The sequence below is a fragment of the Onychostoma macrolepis genome, chromosome 12 (assembly GCF_012432095.1).
Source record: "Onychostoma macrolepis isolate SWU-2019 chromosome 12, ASM1243209v1, whole genome shotgun sequence".
Lineage (NCBI taxonomy): Eukaryota > Metazoa > Chordata > Actinopteri > Cypriniformes > Cyprinidae > Onychostoma > Onychostoma macrolepis.
The window spans coordinates 24650613-24666694 of record NC_081166.1 but is presented as its reverse complement, the minus strand read 5'-3'; the positions used below and the strand labels follow the sequence as shown (position 1 = coordinate 24666694).

Genomic DNA, 16082 nt, shown 5'->3' with positions numbered 1-16082 from the left:
TAAGGCAAATTGCTTTTTAAGACTGGGGGCATTTTACCCCACTTGTGGGGCAAAACGCCCCCTTGGTGCAATTTTAAGTTTTGTTAAATTAACATGAAAACTCTGGACATTTTTTTATACATGGTTTACAATTTATGTCATTGTCACCTAAAATATGATAACTATTGGACACATTTAACTTTTGTTTCACAAAAGAAGAAAAAATTACACAGTCCTTAAGGGCGGCGTTTTATTTAAATTAATCGAATGAAATTTCCAAACGCATGCGATTCGAGTTTCACTTCAAGGCGCGCGTGAACACACATGCTCCACCCACTGTGGTGTCGGTTTCCTGGGCAACAGTATACAGAAAACAACATGTCTGGAAGAGAGAGATCACGATCCGCTGAAAACTCAGAGAAGATCAAGAGAGGAGAAGAAGCGGATAAATATGATACTAGGCTCAGTGTATGTAAGCTAGTTATTCACTTGGTGTTTAGACGAATGCTACAGATCAATGATAAAGTGAGGTATCTAGCGTTGCCTACACCTTTGAAGAAGATCCCTGCTAATACACAGAAGGGAAAAAAGACAAATACTTTAAAACTTGTATTAATGTCAGAAGGGAAATATTTTTCCTTTACATGGTCACACATTTGACTGTTATGTGGTGGTATGATGGTATGCATTTTGTATCTCAATATCAAATCAAGTACAAAAGTACCTGTAAACAATGCACAAGATATCATGAAACAGACACTGTCAGAATACATTTTAAATCATTTGCCAGTCCTGATGTGCAATTATACATTCATAAATTGTCACATAGTAGATTTATATGTATGATGTCTATGGTCAATCATATATGTGATTTATGTGTTAATAATGTTTTTACAACTGATTTTCAACAACACTCAGTGTCTGCAAAGATACCAAACACATAACTACTGATGATATAGTGTGAAATATTGTTAATTATAAAATATTATTAAAATTAACTCAGGCTGTGGCGAATTTTTGACATATTATAAGGGTAAGATAAATTTCTTATTAATTTTAATTAAAGTAATGAAAGTGTATTTCCCAGTAATAATATTATCCCATATTCTAGGAAGTGAAGATATCTTTTCCTCAGTGGGAACTTCTAAAGCAAGACCAATTAAACATTCTTCTCAATCTCCCTGTGGACCAAGTGCAGTTGTAAGTTTATTAAGAATTGGTTCTTTAAAATCATTATGCACGTGTCGCAGCTCTTTTGAGCAACAACAGTATCATTTTTTTTGTCAGCTACTGTTATTATTAAATAATACACAATGATTTTTTTGAATCTAATTTACATATATGATGACTTTTATAATATATTGTATGTCTTGCATTTTAAGACAGTTTGAGGATATGCTGAATTTCAAAAACTATCAAACATGTGTGAAAGAAGCTGCGCTGTTGGAGTATTTTGTCAATGGATTTTGGTGGGCCAAAGAGATGAACTTCAATTCTCAGCAAATCTCATTTATCATGGCACTTTTACAGCAACTACTTGACAACATAAAAAGTAAGTGGCGTTCTCTGAAATCAAGTTTTGTTTAGTTTGAACATGTCAAACATGGTTGTTGCTTTAGGTCTTCTATATTTTAAAAATCTATTTGATTGAGAATCTGGTGTGAATTCACCAAGGATAGTACTTTTTTTTATTATATATAAATAATAATAATAATAAAACACACACACACACACACAATGTCTGTTGCATTTTATTTCAGATAAACAGTCGTCATTTGCTGATAATTTCAAGGCATTTACCCAAACAGTACTTGCCACCAGACAATCTCCATCAACAGAAGCTAAAGCCAGCTTTTTATTCACCACCAATCAAATCAAAGCCATCACAGATTACTTCAAGACCAGGTATGTCTCACAATGTCACATCTGTCCTTTAATTACATTCCTCCTAAATACACGCGATTATGCTCAAGCGCACGTTTAATTGTTGAATATGGATAAGGTCATTTTCAACCCGTTGCATGTTATTACTTGATGCAAGATGCTGCTTTGCTATTAGACAGCCGGCAACAAGCAAACTAGAATCATTTTATGGCCTTCATAATTAATGTTATGCATAATTCATACAGGAACGGATTGAAGCATGCAGACTACTGTGGTGCATAACAAGTTGCATGGAAATCATCCGTCTTTTAAGCAAAAGGAAAAAACACTGATGCACAGTGCTGAAAAATGACACACAGTATGTGTAGTATAGCTGATTCAGTCTCCTTTACTGAGCATGATCATTTAAAATATTAATATAAATGTTTTGCCTTTTTTAAAAGAGTTATTATTCATAAAACATCACATAACTTTGAATTTTAATGCTGTATTACTATTTGAGACACAAATCATAGTATAGGTATTATAGTCAAACATCTCAGCAGTGACCATAATTACACCCTTGCAAATTGCTGGCACATCAGGGGTTTGAATAGAGAGCTGCAAAATGACATATTTTTGTAGGCCAAAACCCAGAAATGATCATTTTAGCATTTCTGGTTCCATCATCCTGATTGTCCCTTGAAATAAGGTCTCTGGTTAACATAAGCTCAAGATATTTTCAGTTTTATTCTATAACATAAAATGCATCAGTTATGCACCATTGAGATTTTTTTTAAGCTTTTACTTGTCTTGAAAAAGGCGGTTGCTCACAAGTGGCTAAATGGGACTGCTCACTAGTCTACTTTTACATCCTCATTGTTCATAATCTCTTGCAAACAATTCTAACTCAAACTTTCAAGGATTTCTTTCTTTTATTTAACAGAAAGAGTGGTGGTGACGTAAAATCGTGTGGAGTTTGTTTATAGCCTACATTTCGATTTTTCTATTTAGGCTAAATTTATAAATGCTGTGTTCATTTGTGAAGATCATCAAGATGAACAAAATGTGTAAGATTTTGTTGGCAACAGACCTTATTTTCTAAAATAATCCAAAATCTAGTGGAGAGATCCTATTGGGATTTTTCTTGAGGTAATGCTAACTTCTGGGTTGGCCTACAAAAACACATTATTACTGCAGCGTTCAGTATTGTCAACAGCTGTGACAGTATTACAGATTCTCATATATTCTTTATGTGTATACCATATAAACAGTCTTTTTCAGCACTACAGACTATATGAATTACTGTTCGCTCACAGCAGAGAGAAGCAACTCCTGAAAATAGAGGTAAGATTCCGATTTAACAAGTAAAATCTAAATGTTTTAAAAAACATTTACTCAGTCTCATGTTGTTACATTTTCAATAATTAATAAGTAGCCTAACTATTGTTCGTTGTAAGTCGCTTTGGATAGAAGTCTCTGCCAAATGTGGAAATCTAAAATTAAATTGAATCTGAAAAGCTTGAAATATATCACAAGTTTTATGGACTACTATGATTTTATTATACTTTCTGTAATTTTTGGAGCTTGACAGGCTGTTTACCTTCATTATATGGAAAACATGAACATTCTGCTACTAACTCTTTTTTCAGAAGAAAGGAAATTGAACAGGATTGAAATAGAGCTGCACGATTAATCGTTAAAAGATCGCGATCTCGATTCAAACACCCACGCGATCTCATTTCTAAATGACAGCGATTCACCCGTGTTTATTATACCTTTGAAAAAATCATACTTGAACATTTAAAATCTGTTTTGCCGCTGACACAGAGAGAGCAGTTATCATGTTTAGGTAAGATAGAGCTTCACAAACAGTCTTTTTAACCACAAAGTATTATTTCTGTCTTACAATCATTCATATTATCACAGAAATACAGTGATAAACGTTTATAGTTTGGATATAAATACTGATGTCTATGGTAGCGATCAAAATAGAGCAAATCACCTTGTGAAAGTAACTGCCGCTTCAAATAACGTTTGTCTTGATTACAGTGTTTCTCCACTAGATGGCGACAAGTGACTGTTATAAAATGTATTTGTCATTGAATCCTTCATTCAAACCACTTTTTCACAATTTTAATAGTAAAAATCGGTTTATAATTTTTTTTTTAATAAAGGGAGAACAACAGTGTGCAGATCTTTTTTTCTATTTTTTTATGTACCTTTTGATCTTGCACCTGGCCAAGACATTTTTGGATGTGCGTGCTCTGACCCTTCTTTTTACGTGCAATTAATATTTTGTCACAAATTATTTTGTTTTGTTCAGAATCGTGGGAGAATCGTGATCTCTATTTGAGACAAAAAAATTGTGATTCTCAATTTATCCAGAATCGTGCAGCTCTTTGAAACAATATGAGTGTAAATAAATAATGATATATATATTATCTATATACATTATATAATATATAATGTTTTTTGGTGAAATATTATGTCATCGCTCGTTGCCTAACAGATGCATCGAGACACCGGTTATGTGAATTCAACATATTTAAGTGCGTTGTTTAGTTTAAATCACCAGTTCAGTCATGTTATTCAGAGCTTGGTAAATTGTTTTTACATTCCACAGTATAAATGTTGCATTCATAATCAGTCAACTGTGCAGTGCAATGTTCACTGATCTTTTCATCAACTCCAAAACAGTACCTGTACTATGGCTGTACACTGTAAAATATGATTCTAAGATGAGATAAAAAGGAGGAAAAAATACTGCTCACACTTTATTTTAAGGTCCAGTTCTCGCTATTAACAAGCCATTAACTATGACTTTTGCCTCAATAAACTCCAAATTTTTTGGCTTATTAATAATTAGTAAGGTAGTTGGTTGTAGAATATGGTCATGAAGAATATGTGCTTTATAAGTACTAATAAAAAGCCAAAATGTAATATGCATGCTAATAAGCAACTAGTTAAAAGTGTGAATTGGTCCCTATACTAAAGTGTTACCAAAATATTTGTTCATTTGTTTTGCTCAGTTACTATTACACAATTTACAACATTCAGAACACTATCTATTTTGATATACTCCAGCAAGTATAGCAAATGATTTGGCTTAATGCAGCTTCTTCTTTTTTTAAAAATATGCCCATACTTGAAGGGAAATTTCCCCAAAAATTGTCAGGATTTATTCACCCTCATGACAAGGGTTTATTGGCCATTCAGAACATCTACTAGCCAAAACAAAATTATCAAAAACTAACCAGGTGATCAAATCACTGCTTAAATTTATATATAATTATTATGAAATCAGATTGGGAATTGTTGGAATGGCTTGCGTTTTTATGACAGTGAAGCATTGTTTGAGGATTACATACACTCTTAAAAATAAAGGTGCGTCACGATGCCGTAGAAGAACCTTTTTTGTCTAAATGGTTCCATAAAGAGCCTTTAACATCTGAAGAACCTTTCTTCAGATTATACAAAGGTAAGAAAGATGATTCTTTAAAGGTGCTGTATGTAGGATTGACACCCAGTGGTTGAACTAGGTATTGCAGTCAGGGCTGGACTGGTAATCTGGCATACCGGACATTTTCCCAGTGGGCCGACAGAATTTTTTTGTTGTTGTTGTTGCCAAGGACCATCACGAGCAGCCCATTGGTTTGTCTCCTCTATTGACAGCGTAAACCACCCAATCACAATGCGCTATAGACGGAGCCATGAAGTGTTTTGCTCCGCCTATATAAAGAACGCTTCACCCCAACTTCTTCCTCGTCGGCTTTTCCTACGTTTTCACAGCAGCTTTATCAAGAACAGGCTTGCTCTGCGGTGAGTGATGCGGCGTAAAGAGCCAGGAGGAGGAGGAGAGGAGAGCAGTTGAATCGGTAAAGTGCTTGATTCGGACTCGCAACGGAGTCAGGCGTCTATCCTGTGTGCGCGCGCCATTAGTGCAGAATACGCAAACACTTTTTAATAAAACGTAAATTCGTCCACCGCGATTTTCTGGCCAAGTCATGTCAAGTGTGTTCATAGAGGTTTCCATGGGCCAATGCGAATAAATCTAGATTTAAATTCGAAAAGACACGATATTGTCAGACCTGACGTTTTTTTATTATCCAAAACAACTAGATGCAATGATACATATCTACACTACCAGTCAAAAGTTATTGAACAGTAAGATTTTGAAGTTTTTTTTAAAGAATTCTCTTCTGCTCACCAAGCCTGCATTTATTTTATCCAAAATACAGCAAAAGCAGTAATATTGTGAAATATTTTTACTATTTAAAATAACTGCTTTCTATTTGAATATATTTTAAAACGTAATTTATTCCTGTGATCAAAGCTGAATTTTCAGCATCATTACTCCAGTCTTCAGTGTCACATGTTCTTCAGAAATCATTCTAATATGCTGATTTGCTGCTCAAGAAATATTTATTATTATTAATGGATTCTTTGATGAATAGAAAGATATAAAGATCAGCATTTATCTGAAATAAAGCTTTTGTAACATTAATACACCTTTGAAAAGATTGGAGTCAGTATAATTTTTGTTTTGTTTTTTGGGAAAGAAATTATGGAAATTAATACTTTTATTTAGCAAGGATGCTTTAAATTGATCAAAAATGATGATAAAGACAAAAGATTTCTATTTCAGATAAATTCTGTTCTTCTGAACTTTCTATTCATCAAAGAAACCTGAAAAAACATTATACTCAGCTGTTTTCAACATAATAATAAATGTATTTTGAGCAGCAAATCAGAATATTAGAATGGTTTCTGAAGAATCATGTGACACTGAAGACTGGAGTAATGATGCTGAAAATTCAGCTTTGATCACAGGAATAAATTACATTTTAAAATATATTCAAATAGAAAACTTATTTTAAAAATTATTTTAAATAGTAAAAATATTTCACAATATTACTGTTTTTGCTGTATTCAGACTTGGTTAGCAGAAGAGACTTCTTTAAAAAAAAAAAAGAAAAATCTTACTGTTCAAAAACGTTTGAATGGTAGTGTATATCATATTATATATATACAGTATATATATATATATATATATATATATATATATATATATATATAGTGGTGGGCCACCAGGACCAAAAAATGCCAGGGCCGATTTTTGTCCCAGTTCAGCCCTGATTGCAGTCCAAATTCAAAATATTGGAGACGGTTTTTTTCACCTGGCCCCTCCTCAGACTTGACGCACACGCAGGTTGCCAGATTAATGACACCAACAGAAATGAGAGCACATGCCGATGAATGAAATTAAATACGTTGTGTTTTCCGCCAACTGGCAACCCGGGGTGCAGAAATACAATTGGGTAAACTGGCAGTGGGCGGTTTTCACAAACCATAACAAACACAGACATTCTGGGCCGGAATGCACATTTTCAAAGGAGAATAACTGACTGTAGCATTGTTTTTCAGATAAACAAGTATGTTAACTTAGCATGTTTCTTAAATATCTGGAAACATATTATGGTATTTTTATGCTTTAGTAGAGTCAAAATCCTACATACAGCACCTTTAAAGAACCTTTGACTGAATGGTTCTTCTGTGGCATCGCTGCGAGGAACCTTTTAAGCACCTTTATTTTTAAGAGTGTATATAGAAAATACAGAAAAGTGATACTCTGATTTCTGTTCTTTGACTGAAAGTCTATTCAGCCAATAGGGTCGTGAAGGCATTGTAAAAGTAATTCATGTGACTCCAATGGTTTAATTCCAATTTTATGAAGTGATGTGAAAGCTTTGTTTTTTTTTTTTCTTCTTGTGCTTTTTTACCAATTCTACGAAACTTCACATACATTTCTTTATGATTTCCTCACAGCACCGTTCATGTCCATTCATGTCTCTTCTGTTATCCTTCATTGAAGGAAACACTTATGCGGGTTGTCGTTTTTCTCTCAGAATTTCAGCTTGAGCGGCAAATCTGCCTCCCATCTGATTTGCTCATCCATAATTAACATGTAATGATCATGCTCATGAGTATACTTTCAAAATGTCAAGGCAGAGAAATATAACTAATCATTTGATTCCATATTTCTCCATGCAGGGTACGTGTGTATATCTGTAAAATTAGAAATCCTGATTACATCAAACATCAAGGCACAGATTTGTTTAACGTCTGAATGGTGCTTTATGTTATAGCATACAAATAATGAGAGCTGCAGTTGAGCATCTTACAGTGAACAGGGATCAAAAACAAAATCTAGGTCACTGATACAATGGCACCGAACACCATGTAACAGAACAATATTTTATTTGTTTTGAAAGAGACTTCAAAGCGCATTTTGAATATTAATGTACTTGTTTTTTTCCCCCTCGAATTGGAGCCAGTTTATTGAATCAAGATGTTTTACAAAAGCAAAACAGGACAATGAATTGCAGCAGTCGTTCTAATTTTACTCCTATTAAAATGATACTGTTGACGTTAATTTGTTTATTGCTTGAGATGGAACACGCATGAATCATGTCATTGGGAATAATGGGAATGCAATGCAGTAATGAAAGACTATTGTTCTACTTTCCTGCTTCAATTTGGCATTGTAATTATGTTCGGTATACAAACCGCAAGACTCTTTGTTTTTGTTAGTGTACTAGTTTTGGATTCTGGGTGAAGGGCCTCCTGCCAAATGAACAGTAAAATGTTCCAGCCAAATAAAGAGAAAATTCAACTCAGCTGTTAATGTGGGCCTTTTCAGATACACCACACAAAATTAAGACACTTTCTGAAATACTTGTGTTATTTTTACATAATGACTACCCGACTGTACATTATACCACAATTGTAAGACTACTTACCAAATAAATAACTAAGTAAAATATTGATGGCATTGATATCTGTATATGTCATAGGCCCTAAAATTGTTTTAATATTTATTTGGTATAGTCGAGCACTCATCTCAAAACACCCTGCTTAGGGCTACGACCAGTGGTGGGTGTGATGCATTAATGAGTAATTAATTACTGTGCTTTAAATATTTTCCTTTGAAGTAAGGGATCATTTTGAATTTAATTACAGTTACTTCTGATTTAATTGCATTAAATACTGTATAGACTTTAGAAGATATATTCAAAATAAACTATTCTTTATAAAACAATAGGGGATTTAATATCATAGCTTAACATCCAATGTAAAAATGGATGTTTTTAAAGGAATCTTCTCCCTTTAAATACTTTGGTCAAGAATATTTTATGCATTTTTATATTATTTATTTAAAAATATTAAAAGAGCAGTTTCATGTCTATCCTTGTATGTTTAACCGGTCAAGATGAGTGTTGGGGAAAGTTATTTTTAAAAATAATGCATTATAATATTGTGTTACTCCATAAAAAGTAACAAATTGTGTTACGTAGCTACTTTTTATGTAACGTAATGCATTACATTACTTTTGCATTACTTTTGTCACCTGGGCTGGGCTTGCTTATTTTTGTGTAACTAAAAACCCAAAAGTTTTATTTTTAGCAACTGGTCAAGGTTGATAAGGGATTTAGAAGGTAATTAGTGAAAAGTAATGCAATACTTTTTAATGAGAGTAATTAGTACAGTAATCTAATTACACTGTTGAAGATGTAATTAGTGGGTAGTAATTCATTATTTGTTTAGAGTAACTTACCCAACACTAGCTGAAACTAACAATTATTTTGATTATCGATTAATCTGACGATTCAAGTAATTTAAAGAAAAATGAGAATTGTTTTTTTTAATAAAATAAGATATTTATTTGAATCAATTGTTAAAAAAAAAAAAAAAATCTTGCTTAGGACAGCTTTGGTGACGAATGAAAATGCGTATAAATAGTACGCCAAATAAAAACTCGTGCTATCGATACGCAAAAATGGACTTTGGCATATATATGATACGAACTTGTTTGGCGTGCATATGATATGCAGTTTTCGCGAAACCCCACATTACGCATCTACCCCACAACCCCTAATCCTACCCACCGCGTAGCATATACACGCCAAAGTCCATTTTTGCGTATCAATACCATGAGTTTTCATTTTTATTTAGCGTACTATTCACACGCACTTTCATGAGATCGGGTTCACTATAACCACTCACTATTATAGAGAAAACATGACTTAAGTGATTAATTGATAATCAAATTTGTTGATTATTTTTATTATAGATTTTATTGATTAGCTGTTGCAGATCTATTCCGCTTCCTGCCAGGACCTTGTTGGTTTGATTTTGAAATAATGAGCCGTCGACATCTTACTTAATGTGGAAATTATCCTCAATGAGATGGGTCTTTTGTTTCAGAAATGCATTGAGGTGATCGACCCCGCTGAGTTTGCCGCCCCGCTGGAAGAAGGCATGCCTGTGGATCTGTACTTCCATTACATGGCTCCCCCATGTGTCCAAACGCCTGAGCAGGTAAAATCTTTCCTTTCCCTTCCAGCCCAGTCCTTGCTGTAATAATGGCTGATCTGTCCAAAACCATTCTAACGTGTTTGGCTCGCAGTAAACTGTTATATTCTTTCATAATTTGCTTGGAATTACCCTTTCAGAGAAGATGCATTTCACATGTTTCTCATTTTCAGAGGAAACACAAATCTGCTTCCAAGTTATGACTAACACTTTTCCTTAACAGACACTGCGCTGTACAGCTGGAGAACATAGACTGTACTGAGCAGAGGGAATTGTATATTATAGCAGAAGGATTACATCACAGCACACTTTCTATCTTTACCTTTTTTTTTTTTCAGTCCCTCAGAGAATTTTCTTTTGCAACTATTTCTGCATTCGTGTATTTTTAATGATTTATTTGTTGAGTACAGAAAACAATGAATGTAGTATAAATACTGTATATAAAAATGTCTACACATTTCACATTTAAAGGGATGTATCTGTTCAACTTTCCCACACATTTTCCAGTGGAAAAATCTTGAAATATTGGATTTTCAGGACTGGAAAAAACTCATTAAGAAGAGAATAAGATCCTTAAGAGTTCCTTTGTCAATATACATTTCTCTAGTTCCCAGCATTAAAGTCAACAGATCATCAAAACTGACCCTGTTTTGCACAGTTCATCAGTGCATATTATTGCAAAGAAAAAAATCATCAAAATGTAATAACGTCCAGCTCTAAAAAAAGACTTATTCCTAAAACATCACAAATCCCTCTCCCATCTGTAATCCAATCTGTAAAGCAATATGTAATGCCCAATTTTCATGATTCATTCAATTCCTGGTATTAAAATCAAGTTCCATCCAGCATCTTATTTTGTTAAATATCCTGTTTTAACTGGACATATGTCAGATTGCTGAAGTAAATTGGTCTCAAACTCTGTATTGCGTATTTTAGAATATCTAAAGCTAAAAGTTGCATTTTGCATTCTATATGAAATACTTTTTTTAATCCATAACCTCGGCAAATACATCAAGATGCATTGGTCAAAAGGCGTGGGAACCCTCTCTTCTGCAGAATCTCATTAGAATGCACAGTGTACCATATCCAGGAAGTGTGTGCTGTTCAGAAAAAGGCCACATGTAGGCGCTGTGCCACAATTTATGTTTTTATGAATGAGTTTTCTCACACAAGATACTCTGTTCTGCCTTCCCACATGAATGCTCAGTAAATTTCCCCATTAGTTCTTTGATGCAATGTTACATTAAAAGCTAAGAAAAAGAAATCATGTCAGAGCAGATTTAGCAGATTTGCTAATAGGCTTGTATTTAATGAATCATGCTATGACATATATTTTAAAATAAGGCCAAAACCTAGACTCCGAAAAGAAGTATATATGTATGTATATATATATATATATATATATATATATATATATATAATTGCCAAACACTTAATCATGATTAATCACATCCAAAATAAAGGTTTTTGTTTACATAATATATGTATATATAAATACACACACATGCATGTATATACTTAAGAAAAATAAGTTGTTTATATATTAAATATATTTATATATAATATAAATTTATACATGATATACTGTATAGTGTGTGTGTGTGTGTGTATTTATATATACATAATAAATATACACAGTGGACATACATATATTATGTAAATAAAACTTTTTGGATATGATTGATCGCGATTAATTGTTTGACAGCTCCAATATATACTGTATATATATATATATATATATATATATATTCAGTCTTTCCACTTTGATTCCACACTCATGATTCATAATTAAATTAATTAAATAATTGAATACATTTTTATTCACCCTTAAAAGGAAAATATTAAGAATCTGTATGTGGCTCTTTTCCGTACAATTATGAAAAAAAAAAATTGTGTGTGAGCATCATGTATTCTGTGAATGAAATAACGTTTGAAATGATATGAAGGTGAATAAATAATGACAGAATTTTTATCTTTGTCTGAACTTCTCCTTTAAATGGCCCTAGACCGTGCAGGAATCTCTTGAGGAGAATGTGGAAGAGCCTGGAAAAGCTGAACTGGAAGAAAGTCCCGGGAATCACGTGGGCTTCAGTGTGGAAGATGTTCGAGAGGCGCTGGGGGAAATGACCCAGGAGATGTTAGCAAAACTGCAGGTATACACCCTTGAGCAAATAACAAGCCTTCCCAGTTGCCTTATATAACGGCGGCCTGTTTATAAGAAACAACATGCTGATTACTACCAACAGAGAGAAAAAAAAAAGTTTTTTTTTTTTTTATTAGCTTGAGCCAGTTTCCACAAGAATAACATTGAAGGCTTGAGGGCAGGAATATCGCAGATAGCATTAATAAAACATCTTAAAAGGCAAAAAATGAATAACAGACTATGTATCAGAACCGCATTTCTGAAAATATCACCGTTCCGCTCATATTCTCCCACAAACCTCCACCCACGGCGTGATTACGCCAAGAAAAAAAGAATCCAATATTAAAACTTGAATAACGCTCTCCTGCTTAATATCGTTGGTATTCTCTGCATAACGTAAAGTACATTAGACAGCTGCTGGCAGATATTCTGATTAATTTTACGCTAGACTTAAGGTGGAATTGAATTACCGTGACTGCCGCGGTTACACAAAACAACCAGGCGGATTGCTAAATTTTGTCATCTCTATCACAAGTTTTTACACGCCGAATGTTTGGGAGGTTTCAGACGGCAGAGGTTGCCGCAGGCCGTGCCGACAAGACCTGAATGGAAGCGGCTAGAAAGACATGAGTCGTTTTTCACTTTGATGGGATTAATGATTATGGGGTCATTCAATTCTCCTGCCATGTTCCATGAAGACCTTTGTCGTCTGTGTGACAAGCCTTTATTTCAAATGGCAGACGCTCTGTAATTTGAGAGCCCATTTGTAGTGGCTTGTGTGTGCATCTTATATGTGAGTGATACACCGCTATTTCCATCAATTCTCCTGAGCTTTTCCTCTCTTTTAATGTCAGAGGAAGGTCAATTACATATATCGCTTTACTAAATATAACCTCATGCAAAATGTTTGGTAAAAATCTTGCCGCCTCAATAGATTCTATCGAGTTTAAAAAAAAAAAAATGTGTATGCTAATTGTAACCCGTGTGGCTCAGGGGAGCGTGTGAAGTCACTGTGAAGCGTGTTTAATATCACAGTCATCCACGTTCAGTTTGAAGTGTTTGCTACATCCATATTTATTCTTCTCTGTTTCCTTTTTTCCTTGAATATTATGCTAGTTTCAGAAGTTCCCAGGAATGCCATAACTCTGTGGATCTCATCATACCTAATATGGTAGAAACACTGAAAATTACAAATGCTGGAATTACTGAGAATGACTTCCTTACCAATAACATTACCATTCCAGATGTGGACCAGAGGCATTCAGTATGCTTTTGTGTTGTACGGGGAACTTCCCTGCACACATTTAAAGCTGGAACATTGTGTGCGAATATGCACAAAAACAATACATTGTTTTACAGTGAGTCAATGATCGAAGACAAAGTCAACAAGGAAAAATAAGTGGAATTTAGCGTAAAAACAATCAAGGACAAATATGTTTTTTTTGTGGGGATGGGGGGGTATTGTGACATTATGTATTCTGTAACATTTTCTGGGCGTTGTATTCATGGGGGTTATTTTTTGGTTTTGTAATTCCCATTATTCTCAAAGGTAAATCTATAATACAATACTATAACAACAGTAATAATCTATATAAGAGTTCTTTGTGAAACCAGTATCAGTTAAAGGCTGTGAAATAAAATACTAACATTGTGTGTAGTCATTTATATTTTAAATAATAAAACATATTTATTGCATTAGTAATGAGATGTTTTACATTACTCTAATGAGACTCGAGGGGGCAGATGTACAGAAATGTCACAGAAATAATGTCACAATGTAAAAAAAAAAAAAAGAAAATCGATGTAAAATACATGTTTTTCTTTTGCTTTTGGACTGAAATATGAGATTCACTCATCCAACTGCAATTTCCACCCTGGATCAGTTTGGCATTTTTATGGATGTACAAATTCTTGTGTGTTCAACAGGCCGACTTCACAGAGAAGCTGCGAGTTCATGAGGAGACCTACATCTCGAGGTTAGAACGACTTCAAAAAGCCTCTTCCAAATAGCACTGATGAGATGCCAAGAGGATTTCCCACCAGTATTTACTAATTCAATCAGAACCAAGTCCGAAAATAACATGGAATATGGCACTGGTGGTGTATACACCCAAATACTTCTAAATTACCAAACATTTTATTCACTTCGGTTGCACTTATGTCAAGCAAAACTACTTCATCAGTTAGTACGGTGTTGATAAAAGAAATAAATGACTTTCTGGTGACATTCTTGATTTATTCAGCATGATAAAATGATGCAGATGAAATTCAGGATCATATTCGTGGACGTCAAGGAGGGAACAGAATATCTAATTAAGTTGTTTGTATAAGGTTTTTGTGGCACTGTTCCCACAAGTCATTAGCTGTCTGAAAGTAGCCCAGCGCTATGGCAACGCTGTGTAACTCAGCCTAAATAGCTGAGTTGCCATATAAAGTGATGTATTATTAAAGCTGAATAGTGACTTTTCCACTGCATTTGAGAAAGCCCACATACAACTATAAATATCCCCCGCAGTACATATGAAAGAATGCTGATCTTTTTTTTTAACTCTAAGCTCTTATTTTCCATTTACAGAGCACATTATTTTACATCACAAGGCACATTCTGCAAACGGAATACCATCAAAGATTATTATTGTTATTATAAAGATGAATTATTAATTTAGCTTATGTCATTCAACTCTTAACTGCACATTTAATACTTAACCAGATTATGATTGATGGGTAAAACAGGTCCATTTAATCAGCGCAATATCAAATTACAGCAATATTCCTCCATGCCTCTGTGTTGTTTTACGGCCTGTTGATTTAGTTCTTCATTAGCCTTTCCGCCCCTGTGTTGACATGTGACGTTGAAGTTAGCTGCTTACCCGGGAACATGTTCAAACAGTTTGAGGGTTGTTTTGGAGCTGTTCTTTTTGTTTCCAAACTAATTGATAGAGTCATTCCTGAGCCAAGAGCTGGATGACCTTTCGGCTCATTCACAACAACAGTCCCTCTGCTGGCCAATGGAGTACATTAAAGAATGACTTCCTGCTTATGGGAGGGCTGTGGATAGGTTTTAAAGAGCCCATCGTGGCTTTTAGTTCAGGTTTATGGGGTCATCTGGATGCTAGTGTACACCTAAAGATTAACAAATGTTCCAAACCTTTTGCAGATATATTTAAAATATATATTTAAATTGTACAAATGTTCATTTCCTGGAGAAAATTCACCATTAAAAGGCATATATTAATTTTTTTCCCATCCTTTTGATTGTCCCTCCACCTGATAGCACCTGAGATGACTAGAAACTGCAAGTAGCAGATCAAAGCTATCATGCAAACTTAAAAAAACGTATTTGTAAAAATGGTAATTTTGACATTTTATCTTAGATTTCTGACTTTTTTCTCACAGTTACTACACTGTAAAAAGTGATAAGTTGGCTTAACTTAAAAAAATTGAGGAAACCCGTTGCCTTAAAACTATTAAGTAAATAATAAGTAAAAAAAAAAAAGTTAACTTATTTTTTAAATTACCATTTACTTAAAAATTTTAAGGCAACAGGTTTAAAATTCTGTCATCATTTACTCACCTCAAGTAGTTCCAAACCTGTATGAATGTCTTTGTTCTGCGAACACAAGGAAGATATTCTGAAGAATGTGGAAACAGAGCAGTTTTGGGGCACCATTGACTTCCACAGTATTTGTTTTCCTACTATGGAAGTCAATGGTGCCCCAAA

The 16082-nt window shown here is 34.0% G+C and overlaps 1 protein-coding gene across 2 annotated transcripts; it reads left to right on the top strand.

The window, feature by feature from the left end:
- The first annotated feature begins 231 nt into the window (after positions 1-231).
- Positions 232-15788, top strand: cabcoco1 (ciliary associated calcium binding coiled-coil 1). 2 transcript variants are annotated; one of them, XM_058793273.1, is made up of 8 exons: positions 232-447; positions 1091-1179; positions 1362-1531; positions 1788-1884; positions 3117-3189; positions 10111-10224; positions 12225-12371; positions 14288-15788. In XM_058793273.1, exons 1-8 carry the CDS (start codon positions 304-306, stop codon positions 14369-14371), a joined length of 918 nt encoding a protein of 305 aa, XP_058649256.1. In that variant the 5' UTR covers positions 232-303; the 3' UTR covers positions 14372-15788. The 2 variants fall into 2 exon arrangements, with proteins under 2 accessions (XP_058649256.1, XP_058649254.1); XM_058793271.1 differs by having other exon boundaries at positions 304-447; positions 1740-1884.
- Positions 15789-16082: the final 294 nt, after the last annotated feature.